The 16,865-nt window shown below is 45.9% G+C and overlaps 1 protein-coding gene across 1 annotated transcript; it reads left to right on the top strand.

Annotated features, from left to right (window-relative positions):
* Positions 1-12,445: 12,445 nt before the first annotated feature.
* Positions 12,446-14,422, top strand: LOC309553271 (uncharacterized protein; the record flags this gene model as incomplete). The annotated part of the gene is made up of 2 exons (XM_082254273.1): positions 12,446-12,775; positions 13,628-14,422. 2 exons carry the CDS (start codon positions 12,446-12,448, stop codon positions 14,420-14,422), a joined length of 1,125 nt encoding a protein of 374 aa, XP_082110399.1.
* Positions 14,423-16,865: the final 2,443 nt, after the last annotated feature.

Below are 16,865 nucleotides of genomic sequence, written 5' to 3'. Positions count from 1 at the left end.
GGCCCAAGCTCCAAACCCGGAAGTGACGTGGTGACGTAAGGCTCCACCCTACGCGTTTCGTAATACAACGTCTACTAGTGGTTCTCAACTCCGGGCCTCGGACCCGACTAACAGGCCAGGTTTGCAAGATAACTGAAATATATCTCAGGTGATATATTTTGCTGCTCAGTGATTGCAGTATTCTAGTCTGCATCTCCCCAAGGTGATACTTAAAATCTGGCCTGTTAGTGGGTCCTGAGGACCGGAGTTGAGAACCACTGATCTACCCCCTTATCGGCGGCCCTGCCCATGAAGTTTATCTAAACAGAGTTCAAATGTTCTACTTGTACTTGTGTGGGTTTCCCCCAGTGATCCTTCAATAAACGAATAACTTATTGAAAACTTAACAGTATACTAACTAAACTGACCCTATAGTGTTTATTACGGTGCTGACTTATGAGAAATAAATGACATTTCCTCCTGTTCACCAGATGGAATCATTTGTTGTGGCCCCAGGCTACCAAGAAGAGTGGGAGAGCCTGGAAACCATGGATGGGGGCAGTGGGATAGACACCAGCATAATCAATCACAATCACTTGCCAGCAGGTGGTGCTGTGGAGCAGAGCGCGGGATCAGAGGCTGTTAGGGCGTGCAGGAGAGAGGAGTGTGTGTGGAGTGTGTGCGTGACCGACCGCGTGTGAGTAACCCCCCCCCCCCAGGAGAGCAGCGGCGGGGAGCGGCGCTCGAACCCCGACCCCCCCCCCCCCCCAGAAGCGAGCGGCGAGCGGGTCGGTAACCCCCCCCCTCTCTTGTTGCGGGTGGCGAGCGGAACAGTAAACCCCCCCCCCCTTTTGCGGCGGGCGGAGAGTGGTGCGGACCCCCCCAGACAGAGAGGGAGCAGAGGAGACTAGCGAGCAAAGGCTGACCGGGAAGTGACAGAGGGAGGCGGGTGCAGAGCGGAGACTGACCGTCTGAGGGAAAGAAAAAAAAACAGCCAGGAACTGCTAGAGACAGACTTAAAGGGACATACACTAGGTAAGTAAGACTGGTGACTGAGATTGTACACTGACTGAGGGTGTAGTACCTGAGTATCTGTGAGTACCTGAGTATCTGTGAGTACCTGAGTATCTGTGAGTACCTGTGAGTACCTGAGTATCTGTGAGTACCTGAGTATCTGTGAGTACCTGTGAGTACCTGAGTATCTGTGAGTACCTGAGTATCTGTGAATACCTGAGTATCTGGGAGTACCTGAGTATCTGTGAGTACCTGAGTATCTGTGAGTATCTGTGAGTACCTGAGTATCTGGGAGTACCTGTGAGTACCTGAGTATCTGTGAGTACCTGTGAGTACCTGAGTATCTGGGAGTACCTGAGTATCTGGGAGTACCTGAGAGTACCTGAGTATCTGTGAGTATCTGTGAGTACCTGAGTATCTGGTGAGCACCTGTGAGTACCTGAGAGTACCTGTGAGTACCTGTGAGTACCTGAGAGTACCTGTGAGTACCTGAGTATCTGTGAGTACCTGAGTATCTGGGAGTACCTGTTGCTACCTGAGTGTCTGGGAGTACCTATCACTACCTGAGTGTTGTGCGTCTGACCGGGCTGTGCGACTCGGTGTTGTGCGTCTGACCAGGCTGTGCGACTCGGTGTTGTGCGTCTGACCGGGCTGTGCGACTCGGTGTTGTGCGTCTGACCGGGCTGTGCGACTCGGTGTTGTGCGTCTGACCGGGCTGTGCGACTCGGTGTTGTGCGTCTGACCGGGCTGTGCGACTCGGTGTTGTGCGTCTGACCGGGCTGTGCGACTCGGTGTTGTGCGTCTGACCGGGCTGTGCGACTCGGTGTTGTGCGTCTGACCGGGCTGTGCGACTCGGTGTTGTGCGTCTGACCGGGCTGTGCGACTCGGTGTTGTGCTTCTGACCGGGCTGTGCGACTGAGTGTTGTGCGTCTGACCGGGCTGTGCCACTGAGTGTTGTGCGGCTGACCGGGCTGTGCGACTCGGTGTTGTGCGTCTGACCGGGCTGTGCGACTCTGTGTTGTGCGTCTGACTGGGCTGTGCGACTCTGTGTTGTGCGTCTGACCGGGCTGTACGACTCGGTGTTGTGCGTCTGACCGGGCTGTGCGACTCGGTGTTGTGCGTCTGACCGGGCTGTGCGACTGAATGTTGTGCGTCTGACTGCGCTGTGCGACTTAGTGTTGTGCGTCTGACCGCGCTGTGCGACTCAGTGTTGTGCGTCTGACCGCGCTGTGCGACTTAGTGTTGTGCGTCTGACCGCGCTGTGCGACTTAGTGTTGTGCGTCTGACCGGGCTGTGCGACTCAGCGTTGTGCGTCTGACCGGGCTGTGAGATTGTGAGTGTTGGGTGACTGACCGGTGTCAAGTGAGTGGAGCAGAATACCAGAGGGTGAGAAGGTAGCGTTAGGAAGCCAGGAAATAGCCACATAGGATAGACTTAAATCGCTGAATCCCCATTAGATTAGATAGTAGGTACAATGCCCGGCGGGTGTGGAGATGCGACTCGGTGTACATCTTGTGATATGTATGCGTTCCTCGGTCATGCGATCGAGGGCGAATACAAATGCGCAAAATGTGAGCACGTTGCTTCCCTGGAAGCTCAGGTCCTGAATCTAGGGAATCAGCTGGCAACACTGAGACGCAGAGGCGTAACTAGATTTCTCAGGGCCCCGGTGCAAGAAATCGTGAAGGGCCCCCCCCCCCCCCCCCGAAAAGCATGTTTTTGACACTTTTTTTTTTTGCAATGTATAACAAAGTAAAAAATTTCTGTTTCCTGCACTGTAGCCGTCTTTTGGCTATAGCGCGGGTGGGTAGTGGTTAAAGTAAATGTGAACCTCAACAATGAATTTCCTTGATTTGCCTCCTTAGGATTGGTTAAATCTGACCCGGGGAATGAGATCAGTGGCAGGGCTGGTGGGGAGAAGGGGAATGACATCAGTAATAGTTCTGGTGGGGAGAGAGGTAATGGGATCAGCAGCAGGGCTGGTGAAGAGGGGAATGGGATCAGTAATAGTGCACCAACCATGGCGATGGTGGTGAGGAGGGTGGAGCAGTGACAGCGGTGGTGGTGGTGAGGGGGGTGGGATCAGTGGCGGTGGTGGGGTGGAATCAGTGGTGGGGAGGGAAGTGGGATCAGGAGCGGTGATGGTGGGGAGGGGGCTGGGATCAGTGGTGGCAATGGTGGGGAGAGGCAAGGGATCAGTGGTGGTAATGGTGGTGAGGGGTGTGGGATCAGGGGCGGTAATGGTGGTGAGGGGTGTGGGATCAGGGGCGGTAATGGTGGTGAGGGGTGTGGGATCAGGGGCGGTAATGGTGGTGAGGGGTGTGGGATCAGTGGCGGTAATGGGGGTGAGGGGTGTGGGATCAGTGGCGGTAATGGGGGTGAGGGGTGTGGGATCAGTGGCGGTAATGGGGGTGAGGGGTGTGGGATCAGTGGCGGTAATGGGGGTGAGGGGTGTGGGATCAGTGGCGGTATGGTTTCCAATGGCATAGTTTACACCAGTGGTTGCAGTAACTGAAAAAATAAAATAAAACATGCTGCATTGTTCTTGCACTGGATTGTACTGGAATGCTTTAAAATGCACCAAAAATGCACTGAAACGCACATTACTTAAGGTTAAGAAAAAGGAGGGGGAAATGCACTTGACTGCATCAAAAGCGCAATGGAACGCATCAAAAACATGTAAAAAATGCACAAGCAGAAAAGCAACTGGAACAAATCCGGACTGCGTTTCTATGGTGTGAACTGGCTTTAAATAAAGCCAGACTATAAAAAGAATATACACTAGCCATTACAATGCCCACACTCCCCATTATACTTGAATATACATTTGGATCATACAATCATGACAAGCTTGCAGGGAAGAAACCGGAAGTACTGCTAAACACTCCTGGCATAGCTTATCATGAAGGTAAACTGTAGACTTTGGTTAGGAAAATCCAATTATTCCTCCACATATGTCTAGAAAGGTTGATGAGTACAAAACTCCTAAATAAAAAACTAAACTTTTAAATAAAGGTCATCTTTTGTTTTTAGGTACCTTTTTATAGTGAATGTTCAGTACTGTAATTTATTGGTGGGGGCAGAGGCGATTTCCCCCTCATTCAGGCTCAGCAACTCCAGTCTCCAGCCAGGCAGACAGACACAGCATGTGGTTCACTCGTCTCGCAGAGGGGAGAACTCCTCCTCCCCCTGCACTCCATTGGTGTCAGCTGGTCAGCTGACTTTCAGTGACTGTCCACCCCTGCTGCCTCACTGCATCAGCCATCTCTCGGATTGGAGGATCGGCAGGGCTGAGGGCGGTGCAGGCAGCACAGCAGCAGAATGTCAATGCAGGATTGCAGGTACTCGTAGATTGCTTTACACTGCACACATACCGCTGTACCTCTCCGCCCCCCCCCCCCGCACAACGATCGGGGAAGGCGGCATCCAGCCCAGCCTAGTCTCTCACTCAGCTCAGCCACCACTAGCGAGTAGCGAACAGTCATCAGGCAGACGGACGGACGGGCCCCCTCACGCCGCGGCCGCTGTAACAAAACAGGGGCTGGCGGGCCCCCCCTCAGGTAGCGGAACTCCAGGGCCCGGTCGCAACCGCGACCGCTGCGACCCTGATAGTTCCGCTACTGCTGAGACGTATGTCCATACCGGAGGAGAGCCAGGATTGTACCAATCAGGTGCAGGCAGGGGTCTGCACAGAGGTGGGCGGAGTATCGGAGGTGCAGGCATCAGAGCAGAGCAGAGGGGTGACAGTTAGGAGGGGTAGAAGGGGACAAGTCAAGGAGGCTGATCCTGGGCTGGAGCACCCCAACAGATTCGCCCCGTTGTGTGATGTTGGGGAAACCAGTCAGGGACCAGCATTGCTGGAGCAGAGGGACGCCCCTAGCTGCCAGGGGAAGAACTCCTCCAGTGAGGCCGGGAGAAAGGGAAAGGAAAGACAGGTGCTGGTGGTAGGGGACTCAATTATTAGAAGGGCAGACAGTGTAATCTGTGACAAAGACCGTGTGCGCCGAACAGTCTGTTGTTTGCCGGGCGCTCGGGTTCGGCACATCGCGGATCGGGTGAACAGATTATTGGGTGGGGCTGGGGAAGACCCAGCTGTCATGGTACACGTGGGTACCAATGACATAGGCAGAGGAAGACGGAGAGTCCTAAACGATTTCAGGGACTTAGGCGCTAAGTTGAGGACTAGGACCTCCAAGGTAGTATTTTCCGAAATACTACCTGTACCTCGAGCCACACCAGAGAGGCAGCGGGAGATTAGGGAAGTTAACGAGTGGCTGAGGAGCTGGTGTAGTAAGGAGGGTTTCGGGTTCCTGGAGAACTGGGCCGACTTCTCAGTCGGTCACCGGCTCTTTGGTAGGGACGGATTGCACCTAAATGGGGTGGGTGCAGCCGTACTGGGTGAGAGGATGGCCAAAAAGTTAGAGGGGCTTTTAAACTAGGGAATGGGGGGGGGTACAGATGTAGAATTAGCCAGTGGAAAGCAAGTTTCAGAGGGCAGAAATGGGGGCATTAGCGGTAGGGTGTTCGGAGCTCCTATACCCAGGGTGGGTACGGGGAAAAATCAAGAGAGCAGCCTAAAAACATCAAAATTACGAGGCTTATATACCAATGCCAGAAGCCTGGCCAACAAGATGGGAGAGCTGGAGCTGCTGATGTTTGAGGAGGACTTAGATTTTGTGGGCATAACTGAGACTTGGTTTGACAGCTCTCATGACTGGATGGCGACCATTCAGGGGTATTCCCTTTATCGCAGGGATAGAGAGGGTAAAAAAGGGGGAGGGGTATGTTTGTATATTAAGAACAGTATACAGGTAAATATGAGGGATGATATTAATAATGGAGCTATGGACGAAGCAGAATCCCTATGGGTAGAGCTTCAAAGGGAAGGCACGGTGGGGAAGGTAATATTGGGCGTATGCTATAGGCCCCCAAACCAGAGGGAGGAGGGTGAGGTGGACCTCATGTTACAGATAGGATTGGCAGCAAGGATGGGAAATGTCATTATAATGGGGGACTTTAATTATCCTGATATAGACTGGGCAGAAGGAACCGCGCATTCAGCCAAGGCTCGGCAGTTCCTAAATGTTTTGCAGGACAATTTCATGGGTCAGATGGTGAATACACCGACAAGAAACAATGCGGTACTTGACCTACTGATTACCAACAATACAGACCTGCTCACGGATATAGAAATACGGGACAACTTAGGGAACAGTGACCATAGGTCAATTGGTTTCAGTATTAATTACAGTAATAGGAAATACAAGGGTAATATAAGGACACTGAATTTCAAAAGAGCCAATTTCCCTAAACTGCGCTCGCTGCTAGAAAATATCAAATGGGATAGAACCCTGGGAACAAAGAACACGGAGGAAAAATGGGAGTGCTTCAAGAGCATACTTAACAAGGGGGTGGGCCAGTGCATTCCACAGGGAAATAAATTTAAAAGAGCAAAACTAAACCCTGGGTGGCTAAACTCCAACATAAAAATGTATATTAGAGCTAAAGAAAAGGCCTTCAAAAAATACAAGACTGCGGGGTCATTGGCAGCATTTAAGCACTACAAAGAGTGTAATAAGAAATGTAAAGATGAAATCAGGGCGGCTAAAATAGAACACGAGAGACATATAGCGGAGGAGAGTAAAAAGAACCCCAAGAAGTTCTTTAAGTATATAAACAGTAAGAAAGCGAGGCCAGAGCACATTGGCTCCATAAAAGATGATAAAGGAAAAATGGCCACTGAGGACAGAGAAAAGGCGGAAGTGTTAAATAATTTCTTTTCTTCAGTCTTCACAAAGGAATCGGGGGGCTACACGAACCCCGCTTGTAAGGCCGAACTAAATAATACACCTCAGGAAGTGCCGCCATGGCTAACAGAGGATAGACTTAGAGCTAAACTAGAGAAACTTAACATAAATAAATCCCCGGGACCGGATGGCTTGCACCCAAGGGTTCTTAATGAGCTCAGCCAGGTGATTGCCAGACCATTATTCTTGATCTTTAAGGATAGTTTACAGACGGGTATGGTGCCAGCTGATTGGAAAAAAGCCAACGTGGTACCAATATTTAAAAAGGGGCCGAGATATATCCCGGGTAACTATAGGCCGGTCAGCCTAACATCAGTAGTCTGCAAAATTTTGGAGGGGATGATAAGGGACCACATACAAGACTTTAGTAATGAAAACGGTATTATAAGTAGTAATCAGCATGGATTCATGAAAAATCGTTCATGCCAAACCAATCTATTAACCTTCTACGATGAAGTGAGCTGCCACTTAGATAAAGGTAAGCCTGTGGATGTGGTGTATCTGGACTTTGCAAAGGCCTTTGACACCGTTCCCCACAAACGCTTACTGTACAAACTAAGGAAGGTAGGTATGGACCATAAGGTGAGTACCTGGATAGAGAACTGGCTCCAGGGGAGAGTCCAGAGGGTGGTGATTAATGGGGAGTACTCTGATTGGGCGGGTGTGGAAAGTGGGGTCCCCCAGGGTTCTGTCCTGGGACCAATCCTGTTTAATTTATTCATAAATTATCTAGAGGAGGGGATATCTAGTACAATCTCAGTATTTGCGGATGATACTAAATTAGGCATGCCAATATCTTCTATGCAGGATGTGGAAATCTTGCAAGCAGACCTGAACAAAATAACGGGGTGGGCAACTACATGGCAGATGAGATTTAATGTAGAAAAATGTAAAGTAATGCACTTGGGGGCCAGAAACCAGAAAGCAAGCTACTCACTAGGGGGGGAACCTCTGGGTGAGTCTAGGATGGAAAGGGACCTGGGGGTACTGGTAGACAACAGGCTTGGAAGTGGCATGCAATGCCAAGCCGCTGCAAGCAAAGCCAACATAATACTGGGATGTATAAAAAAGGGGATTCACTCCAGAAATAAAGAGATTATTCTTCCACTCTACAAGACTCTGGTCCGGCCACATCTGGAGTATGCTGTCCAGTTCTGGGCACCGGTCCTCAGGAAGGATGTGCTGGAACTGGAGAAAGTCCAGAGAAGGGCAACAAAAATAATTAGGGGAATGGAGGACATCAGCTATGAGGAAAGACTACAAGCACTGAACTTATTCTCTCTGGAGAAGAGACGATTGAGGGGGGATATGATATCAATGTACAAATACTGTACTGGCGACCCGAGCATAAGGAACAAACTATTCAGAGAAAGGAGATACAATAAGACACGTGGCCACTCACTAAAACTTGAGGAAAGGCGGTTTAACCTTAAAGTGCGTAAGGGGTTCTTCACTGTAAGAGCGGTAAGGATGTGGAATTCTCTTCCGCAAGCAGTCGTATCAGCGGGGAGCATTGATAGTTTCAAAAAACTATTGGATGGACACCTTAAAGACCACAACATACAGGGGTATACAATGTACGGTTAAAAGCAAACACACACACACATCATAGGTTGAACTGGATGGACTTGTGTCTTTTTTCAGCCTCACTAACTATGTAACTATGTAACCAGCACTGTAAAAGTGACCTGTAAAGCTGCCCCAATAAAATTTATATTACAGCTAGATGGGTGAAGAAAAGAAAATACCAGGATTTGGCTGTTGTGAACCCTTCATGCTCTGGACCAGGGGTGTTAAACTAAATTTCATCGTGGGCCGCATTAGCATTATGGTTGCCCTCAACGGTCCAGTTATATCTGTAAGATTAGATGTCCAGGGCACCCCACGCCCTCTTACACCCTTACATAAGATGTCAAAAGCCCCCACCATCATAAGTCAAGAGTCCCCCACCATTCCTTACATCACAATGCATCCCCTTACCTTGTACTACTGCCAGGAAGAAGATGTGGGTGGATCTGGGAAGAAGAATATGCAAGGTCTGGAGGAGGACCAGAGGAGGGCTGGAGTCAGCTTACAGTGTGCTGTATGCTGAGACCAGGGGAGGCAAAGAGAAGGTGGTGTTGTGGCTACACAGAAAGGTGCAGGATCTGTAGAAGTTCTGCCCTCCTCTCTGCTGGGGACTGCTGAGAAGGGCTGCTGGGCAAAGATGAGACTTTCTGCAGCAGCACAGAGAAGCACAGGATCTGGCAAAGCAGTTCTGTCCTCTGCTGCCGACTGCTGAGACAAGGTGGGGGCAGAGACAAGGGGTGTAGCACAGCTGCAGGAGAGGTGCGAGGGCCACATGAAATGGCCTGGGGGGCCGCATTCGGCCCGCGGGCCTTGTGTTTGACACCTGTGCTCTGGACGTACATAGTACACCTAGAGAGGGAAAGTGCTTAAAGATGGACTGATACTTAAGCATTACTTAAGAATTAATTATAAATAGTCTACCAAAGAACTATAATATACAAAATGACCATGGCTTTAACAGCTTTGACCCCTCTTGTATAGTGTTGGGTGGCCATGCACAATAAATGGCACTGCAATGGACAGCGCGTTGAGCGGTGTAATGCTGTAATGTGTGAAATATGTATTACCACAACACACAAAAGTAAACAGGCCCTAAAACTCGCTGTGTTTGAAAGCAGCAAGTTGAGGAAGAGGGGTTTCTGAACTCGGGCATAAAACCACTTTTTCTTTTTTCTTATTTCAGAGTGAGGAAGAGTAGAACCTTAGGGTCCTTTCACATGAGGCGGACCATTTTTTGATCCGTTCCGGCACTTTTTTTTTTTTTTTTTTTTACGGACACGGATGACACTTGTGTCATCCGGTCCATATGTCCGTTTATCATCCCATCCGTTTGCAGATGATAAACGGACATAATGCATGTCAATGGGATTGCGGATGTCAGCGGGTGACACCGCTGACATTTGTTTTTGCGTCCGTTTCGTTTTTTTAAACGGAAGAAAAATAGGGTTCTCTTCTGTTCCAAAAACTGGAACTGATAGGAAAGGACGCAAATCGGATGTCAGCGGATGGTTATCCTCTGACATCCGCAATCCCATTGACATGCATTATGTAAGTTTTTCATCCGCAAAAAAATGGGATGAAAAACCGTGTGAAAGGACCCTAAGTCAGCTTTCACTGCTTCAGAAACTAAAAAGAAAACATATGCAGCCACCGCATCTAATGAATGGTAAGCTGAAATCTATTACCGTTTTCTCATTAGATTTAGATACAATATAACTTATACTGACATTGAATTTTAAATCTGTGCGAAGTCCAGCTTTAGGTTCTGGAGGTTCTCTGATTTCAGAACATGGTTTGGATGGTTTGGATTTAGGTTAGCTAAGAAACCTAAAACTTTTTTACATCTAGTATAAGTCTGCCACCAAATATTATACAAACTTTTATCTCCATTCATGGGATTTGCATATTTCCTGTTTCATACGTATGATCTGTAGAGATTGCAGCTGTTATATAGGAGACATTGTACAGGTGACATCTCAGTAGTCTGTGTGTGTCAGTGCAGAGACATCAAGATGGCTTCTCAGGGGGTTCTGCTGCCTCTCATACTGCTTTATATTCAGGGTGAGAGATTCTCATAGTAATGTATATAATGATAAGGGGGGAAGGAGAGCATTGCTGAAAAATTATTGTATGGAAGAGAATAGAATCATTTATTATGTTTTTGTATCCTCAGGTTCCTAGTTTGTAGAAATTGTTAGATGATCTGTACATAGACACTGCATTCTGATTGGTTTCTTTCCCATCCTCAGGATCCTGGGCACAGATTACACTGACACAGACTCCGAATGAGATCACTGCAACTCCAGGACAGACAGTCACCATGTCATGTAAATCCAGTACTGGTATTGGCAACTGGTTACACTGGTACCAACAGAAACCAGGACAACCTCCAACACTGATTATATATAGAGCAACCACTCTGCATTCTGGAGTCCCAGCCAGGTTCAGTGGATCTGGATCAGGAACAGATTTCACTCTTACAATCAGAGACATAAAGGATGAAGATGAAGCAGTTTATTACTGTCAGCAGAGTAACAGCTACCCTCTCACACAGTGATACAGAGCCGTACAAAAACCTCCTTCCTCTTTTATCAGCAATTCAAATGTAGCACCCTGCTAGTTAGGTGCTAGGAAAATATAGGGTTTTTTTTTTGGCTCACTCTGTAGTCGGAGGAGTGGGATTGTCTATTTTGGTCTGCTGTGGCTCCACAGGTGGTGGGATTGACTGTGTCCTCCTAATTAGATTGAGAAACTTCAAGAGCCTGGGGAGGGAAGATTCAAATGCCCAGCTTGAATATTTACTACTCTCTGACCAATCCCGGGGGAGGCAGGGGCAGTAGGTGGTCAGAAAAGGGGTAAATAGGCTAAAGCCTGGGCTGAGGAGTAAGCTGGTGCCTGGTGGGTCCTATCCAAGGATGGACTGCTGACACTTCAGAGGGGCTGCTTGTCACTGGAGCCATCCAGGACTGGCTGCTGGACTTCTCAGTATTCTCAGTACTAAGGATGGAACTCTTAAATTCTGGATCTCTATCAGATCTGTGAGTAGAGCTTGATTACTGAGCTGCAGTCGCCATGGTCCCCAGCTGTGGATAGTGACTCTGGTAAAATGACAAATCACACAATGCGAATTTCAGATGGCATTAATTTTATTGGCTCTAAAAACACTGTGCAGTTCTGCCACAATTGATGCACAATAAATCCCACTGCAATCTCAGCAAACCGCATTGCGTGAAACTTGTCACCCAAAAAAAAGTTCAAGGGCTTCTTTTAGGTGGCAAGCTTCACACAACGTTGTTTGCTGTGATTGAAAATGAATAGCATCTGAAATTCACGTTGAAATTGCGGGCAGAATCGTGGCGATTCTAACTTTGATTCAAGATGCCCAAGGGTGAATGCAGCCTTAGGGGTCTATTTATAAAAAAAAGTTGCTGTGTGAATCTTTCAAGCATTTGCACAACCATTAAGAATTATCCCCATCATTTGCCTAAGATGTTTATTTCCTTTGATTTTCAGCGCTATCTATTGGCCATAATGCAATGTTTTCCTGAACAAACTTTAATTAGGAAAATATAACATTGTGGCCACTAGATAGAGTCAGGTGGGTGTTGTCCCTTAAAAGGGAATCAGGTCAGCCAGCCAGAACTGTGAAAGAGTAGAAGGTGTACCGACATCTAAAGCAGGCCATACACGTTTCGAATTTCGTACGATTTGTCGTTCGATAAACGCAAGCGCCAGTCGTGCACATCGTCGAGTGTACCATCAATGTGATTCGAAAATCGTACGACAAAACACTTCTTCCTTCTGCAAGTATAGGAAGTGATGCAATGTTGTCTTGACCTTTTAACCACACCTCCACTGGGCACTCCCCCTACAGTTAAAAGTCGGATCGTGTCATTTGCGAACAGAGCAATCATTCGCCACAGCATACGACTATTCTCAGCAATAAAATGCCATTCAAGAGGTATAATAGGAATCAGAAAATGGCAGCAATGGTTATTGCATTGATTGCTTTGGAGGAGGAGAAGAAAAAGAAGAAAAATAGAAGGAAGAGCAGAGTGTGGGCCAAAGACTGGCTCATGCAACGAGAGCAATTTTCACATGTAAACCTGCTAACAAACCTCAGAGAAAATAATCCTGAGGATTACCGTAATTATTTGCGGATGACCCAGCAGTCCTTTGACATGCTATTAGCTCTTGTGCAGCCACATATCACCAAACAGGACACCTGCATGAGAAAATCTATTAGTGCAGAGGAGAGGCTCATGGCAACCCTGCGTTTTTTGGCAACAGGCAGGTCTTATGAAGACCTGAAGTTCACCACTGGAATCTCTGCCCAATCCTTGGGAAGAATCATACCTGAGACGTGTCAGGCCATAGTGAAGGTGCTCCAGCCACAGTATTTAAAGGTAATTATAAAAATTACAACTTAAATTAGTAAGAATATTACTGCAAACATAAGTCAAATTTTGTGAGTACATCAATTTTATTAAAAAAATATGTAACTTCCTGTACACGGTTGTCTGAAAAAGTTTGTATTTTCTTAAATCAATACATACCCATTTCCAAATCATTATTATGAAAATATATAATTCTTAAACAATAACCAATAAAAAAGGAACAAATACACCAAAGAAATGCAATAATATTGAGCAACATATCTAGAATTTTTTTTTACAGATTTGTGTATTGGGGGCCATGAAACCAAGAACCTTGAGGTGGTTCAGGACGCACTGACCAGCTTGGGTTTCCCTGTGATTGAGACATATTTGGGTGCCAATATTGGCCAGATGTTACAGGTGGAGCAGATGTTACAGGTGGAGCAGATGTTACAGGTGGAGCAGATGTTACAGGTGGAGCAGATGTTACAGGTGGAGGAGATGTACATCCCTGATATCCTATTATATCTGTGTTAGGTGTAAGATTGCCCTTTAGTCCAATGGCAATCATTTTATGCATTAAAGCTTCACAAATGTCTCGTTGCTCCATGGACATTCTCCGTAATTTGTGTGCAACCAGATGACCCACAGCATCACATTCATCATCTTTCTGCTTCATGATAGATGATGCATCCTTCAGCAAACTGGCAGTATCGTAGTCAAGATTTCTCTTCTTTCCTCTTTGAGTTCTCTGAGTTGATGTTCCTGGCTGCTCTGATACTGGGCTTGGTGTATCCTATAGAAACCAAAAAAATTAAGAAGAAAATATGATCACTAATTATCATTAAAACATGTTTTAATTTTTTTCTATCTTGCCAACAGTTTCCTTCTAAATCTGAAGAATGGAAAGAAGTTGCCAAAGAATTCCAGGACATGTGGAATTTCCCCAATTGTGGTGGCGCAATTGATGGGAAACATGTGAGAATTACACCACCAGCACATTCAGGATCCTATTTTTACAACTATAAAGGGTTCTTCAGCATAATTCTAATGGCAATTGTGAATGCCAAATATGAATTTATGTACTTGGATATAGGGAAAAATGGAAGAAACTCGGATGGAGGTGTGATAGAGCGCAGTCCATTTATGCATCGATTAAAAGAAGGAATGTTGCATCTTCCATCTTCCAGTGAGACAGTTGAGGGCCTTAATTTTGTGTTCATTGGGGACGATGCATTTGCCTTACATGAACACCTGTTGAAACCCTATCCCTTGCGCAATTTAACTGCTCCCCAGAAAATCTTTAATTATAGATTGTCTAGGGCGAGAAGGGTGGTAGAAAATGCATTTGGGATCATGGCCAGCAGATTCCGCATTTTCCACACCGCCATTAATGTTACAGTTGAAAAAATTGACATAATAGTGGAGTGCTGCTGTATGTTACACAATTATTTAAGAAGCACAACTGTGTCATATATGCCATCAACTGCAGTTGATATTGAAGATCTTACCAGTGGCACAATTGTGCCAGGTGATTGGCGAAATGACAGCAGTGGCATGGTAAATTTAGCTCCTGCAAGGCCTAGGCTACCAACTGCAAATGCACGTCAAAATCGCATTCATTACACAGATTATTTTATGGGTAGTGGTGCAGTTGCATGGCAGGATCGCATATAATCATATGTATTATATTTTGTAAGAAATGACTTGCTCTAAATAAAGACAGCTTAATAAATCATATACAATATATGAGTATTCTTTATTCTAGTTTTTGTTACATTCTACTATGACTGGCCCATGAGGCAGAAGGACCCCTGACCCTATAGTTGTTTCATTGGGCCCTCCAACCCCCCCCCCCCCAAAGAAAAAATATTGTGAATTAAACGAAAATTTGGATATACCTGTGTCTGAGTCTGTGTCTGTGTCTGTGACATTTCCTCTGCTTCTGGGTCAGATATCAAACTGGAGTCTGATGCTGCACTTGGTGGCAGAGTGCAATGGGACTCTCTTGGATCATCTGTGTCAGCAAGAAACATCAGGTCTTTGAAGTACCACAAACGTGGGACATAGACATCATCAGCCCCTGCTCCAGATTTCTTGGATGCTTGTATTTTTTTATACTCCTTTTTAAAAACAGTCCGCAAGTTAGCAATCTTGTGCTTTACATATAGGTCATTTGGATCTTTGCAAACCTCTTTACATAGCTCCTTTAGTTCTTTGATGGCCTCATCACGCTTATATCTATTAGAATAATCCCTGGATTTCACATCCCATAAGCACGAAAATTCTCTGTATTTATCAATGAATTGGGGAAGGAACTCAGTAGATGTGAATGTGAGAGGCATTTTCCTTTAAAAAAAAAAAAATATATATATATATATATTTTACTAAGTTACCTTGCAAAGCCTTGTTATACATGTGTAAAATATAACACATAATGATTTTGCACATTAATAATGACTAAATAAGAAGAATAAATAATACTTAAGACAATAGAACTAACACGATATGCAAGTTTCATGCAGCCTGTTCATATAATGGATGAGCCATGTGCCATGAATCGTGACTGAGATAAATTTGGACAGGAGTGAGGTCTAATTTTTAGCCTTTTTGAACAGCTCCTATACTGCAAAAGGACTTCTATCAGTAATAAAATAGCATATATTTACATTATAACACAGTATTGCCGTAGAAAAAGTGAAATATGCAATGGAGAGTCAGCATTTTGAACTTACCTCAGGGATGTGTGTTCAGCGTTCTCTGCACGAATAGACTTTCCTACGTCCCGAAAAGTCGCTGCATATTCGTGCAATGCGCACGTGCGTTATATACCATGTACAGGCCCCGCCTCTTCTTTCTTTCGGGGGCTTGTGGGAGAAATCATGGCAGAGGGACAAGACATGGCAGCTTCTCAGAGCGAAAGATCTGGGACAGATGAGGAGCAGGAAATCGTGGAGGTGGAAGAAGGTCACCAGACAACCATTGTGACAAGCCCCAGGAAGAAGAAAGCCACCAACATGTCTTTGGAGGAGATGGTGGACATGGTGAACATTCTTCAAAAGAAGGATTATGACTGTCGGAAGCAAGTCTACCCTAAAAAAAATGTGAGAAAAGATCAAATTCTGGAGAAAGTTCTACGTGTCCTACAGAAAAACCATGGTGTTGAACGCACTAAAGATCAAGTGAGAAAACGCTGGTCTGACTTAAAATCCAGAGAATCCCATCAGCTAAGGAAAATCAAGAAAATTCTTCAAAAAAGTAAGTATAAACTTTTTAACAAGAATGTATGATGTTCTTGGGTTTTTCTGTGTGAGTGTATGTTCTGTATATGCCATGTGACATGTGCATGCAGAGAGTGCATACTACACAGCTTGCATCATTGTGATTTTCTATGCATATCTATAGTGTATTTTTGTCTTCTATACAGAAATAATATGCATAGTGTGATTGCATTTAAATATATGTATAGTATTTGAAGTTAAATACATGTATTTATTAATTTTCAAAGGACATTCTAGAAAGGCCCATGCAGAGGCGGGAAATGAACAGCAGACAAGTGCAGAGTCTGAGATGACGACTGACACAACACTGATATGTCTCACACCAGTTGAAGGCAGTGATTGGAGCAGCATTGCCACCAGTTCAGGTACATAACCAAATGTCACATAAACGTATGCTCATTATAACGTTTAGACTGTGATTTTTATGATTTTTCATGTTTTCTTATAGGCTTTACAATGTCTACTGCTGGCAGTTCTTCATTCACTTCTGCATCTGCAAACCGCATGATTGCTGATTTAATGCAAATCAATTCAGATATTGAGAAAGTTTGCAATAAAATGAAATTGGTTCAAGGCAGGATTTCTGATGTGATAGACCAATTAGCAAAGGTTTAAATACTCCGGAAACAAAAATTTTTTTTTAAGACCATGTTTCGTTATGGCACTTTAAAAAATAAAAATGGTTGTTATAAAGTAGGGGCCCATTCACACTGTCCGCATGCACCCACGTACTCCATTCTGCTGAAAGGGGGGTCCACGCCCAAATCCCCTATGAGCAGGTGTCTGACAGCTCTTTCTCTGCTCTTTGTGCAGAGACAGAGCTGTCAGAACCCCACCGT

The sequence above is a fragment of the Pelophylax lessonae genome, assembly GCF_965119305.1.
Source record: "Pelophylax lessonae genome assembly, chromosome: 1".
Classification (NCBI taxonomy): Eukaryota; Metazoa; Chordata; class Amphibia; order Anura; family Ranidae; genus Pelophylax; species Pelophylax lessonae.
This window is presented reverse-complemented; position numbering and strand designations above follow the sequence as displayed.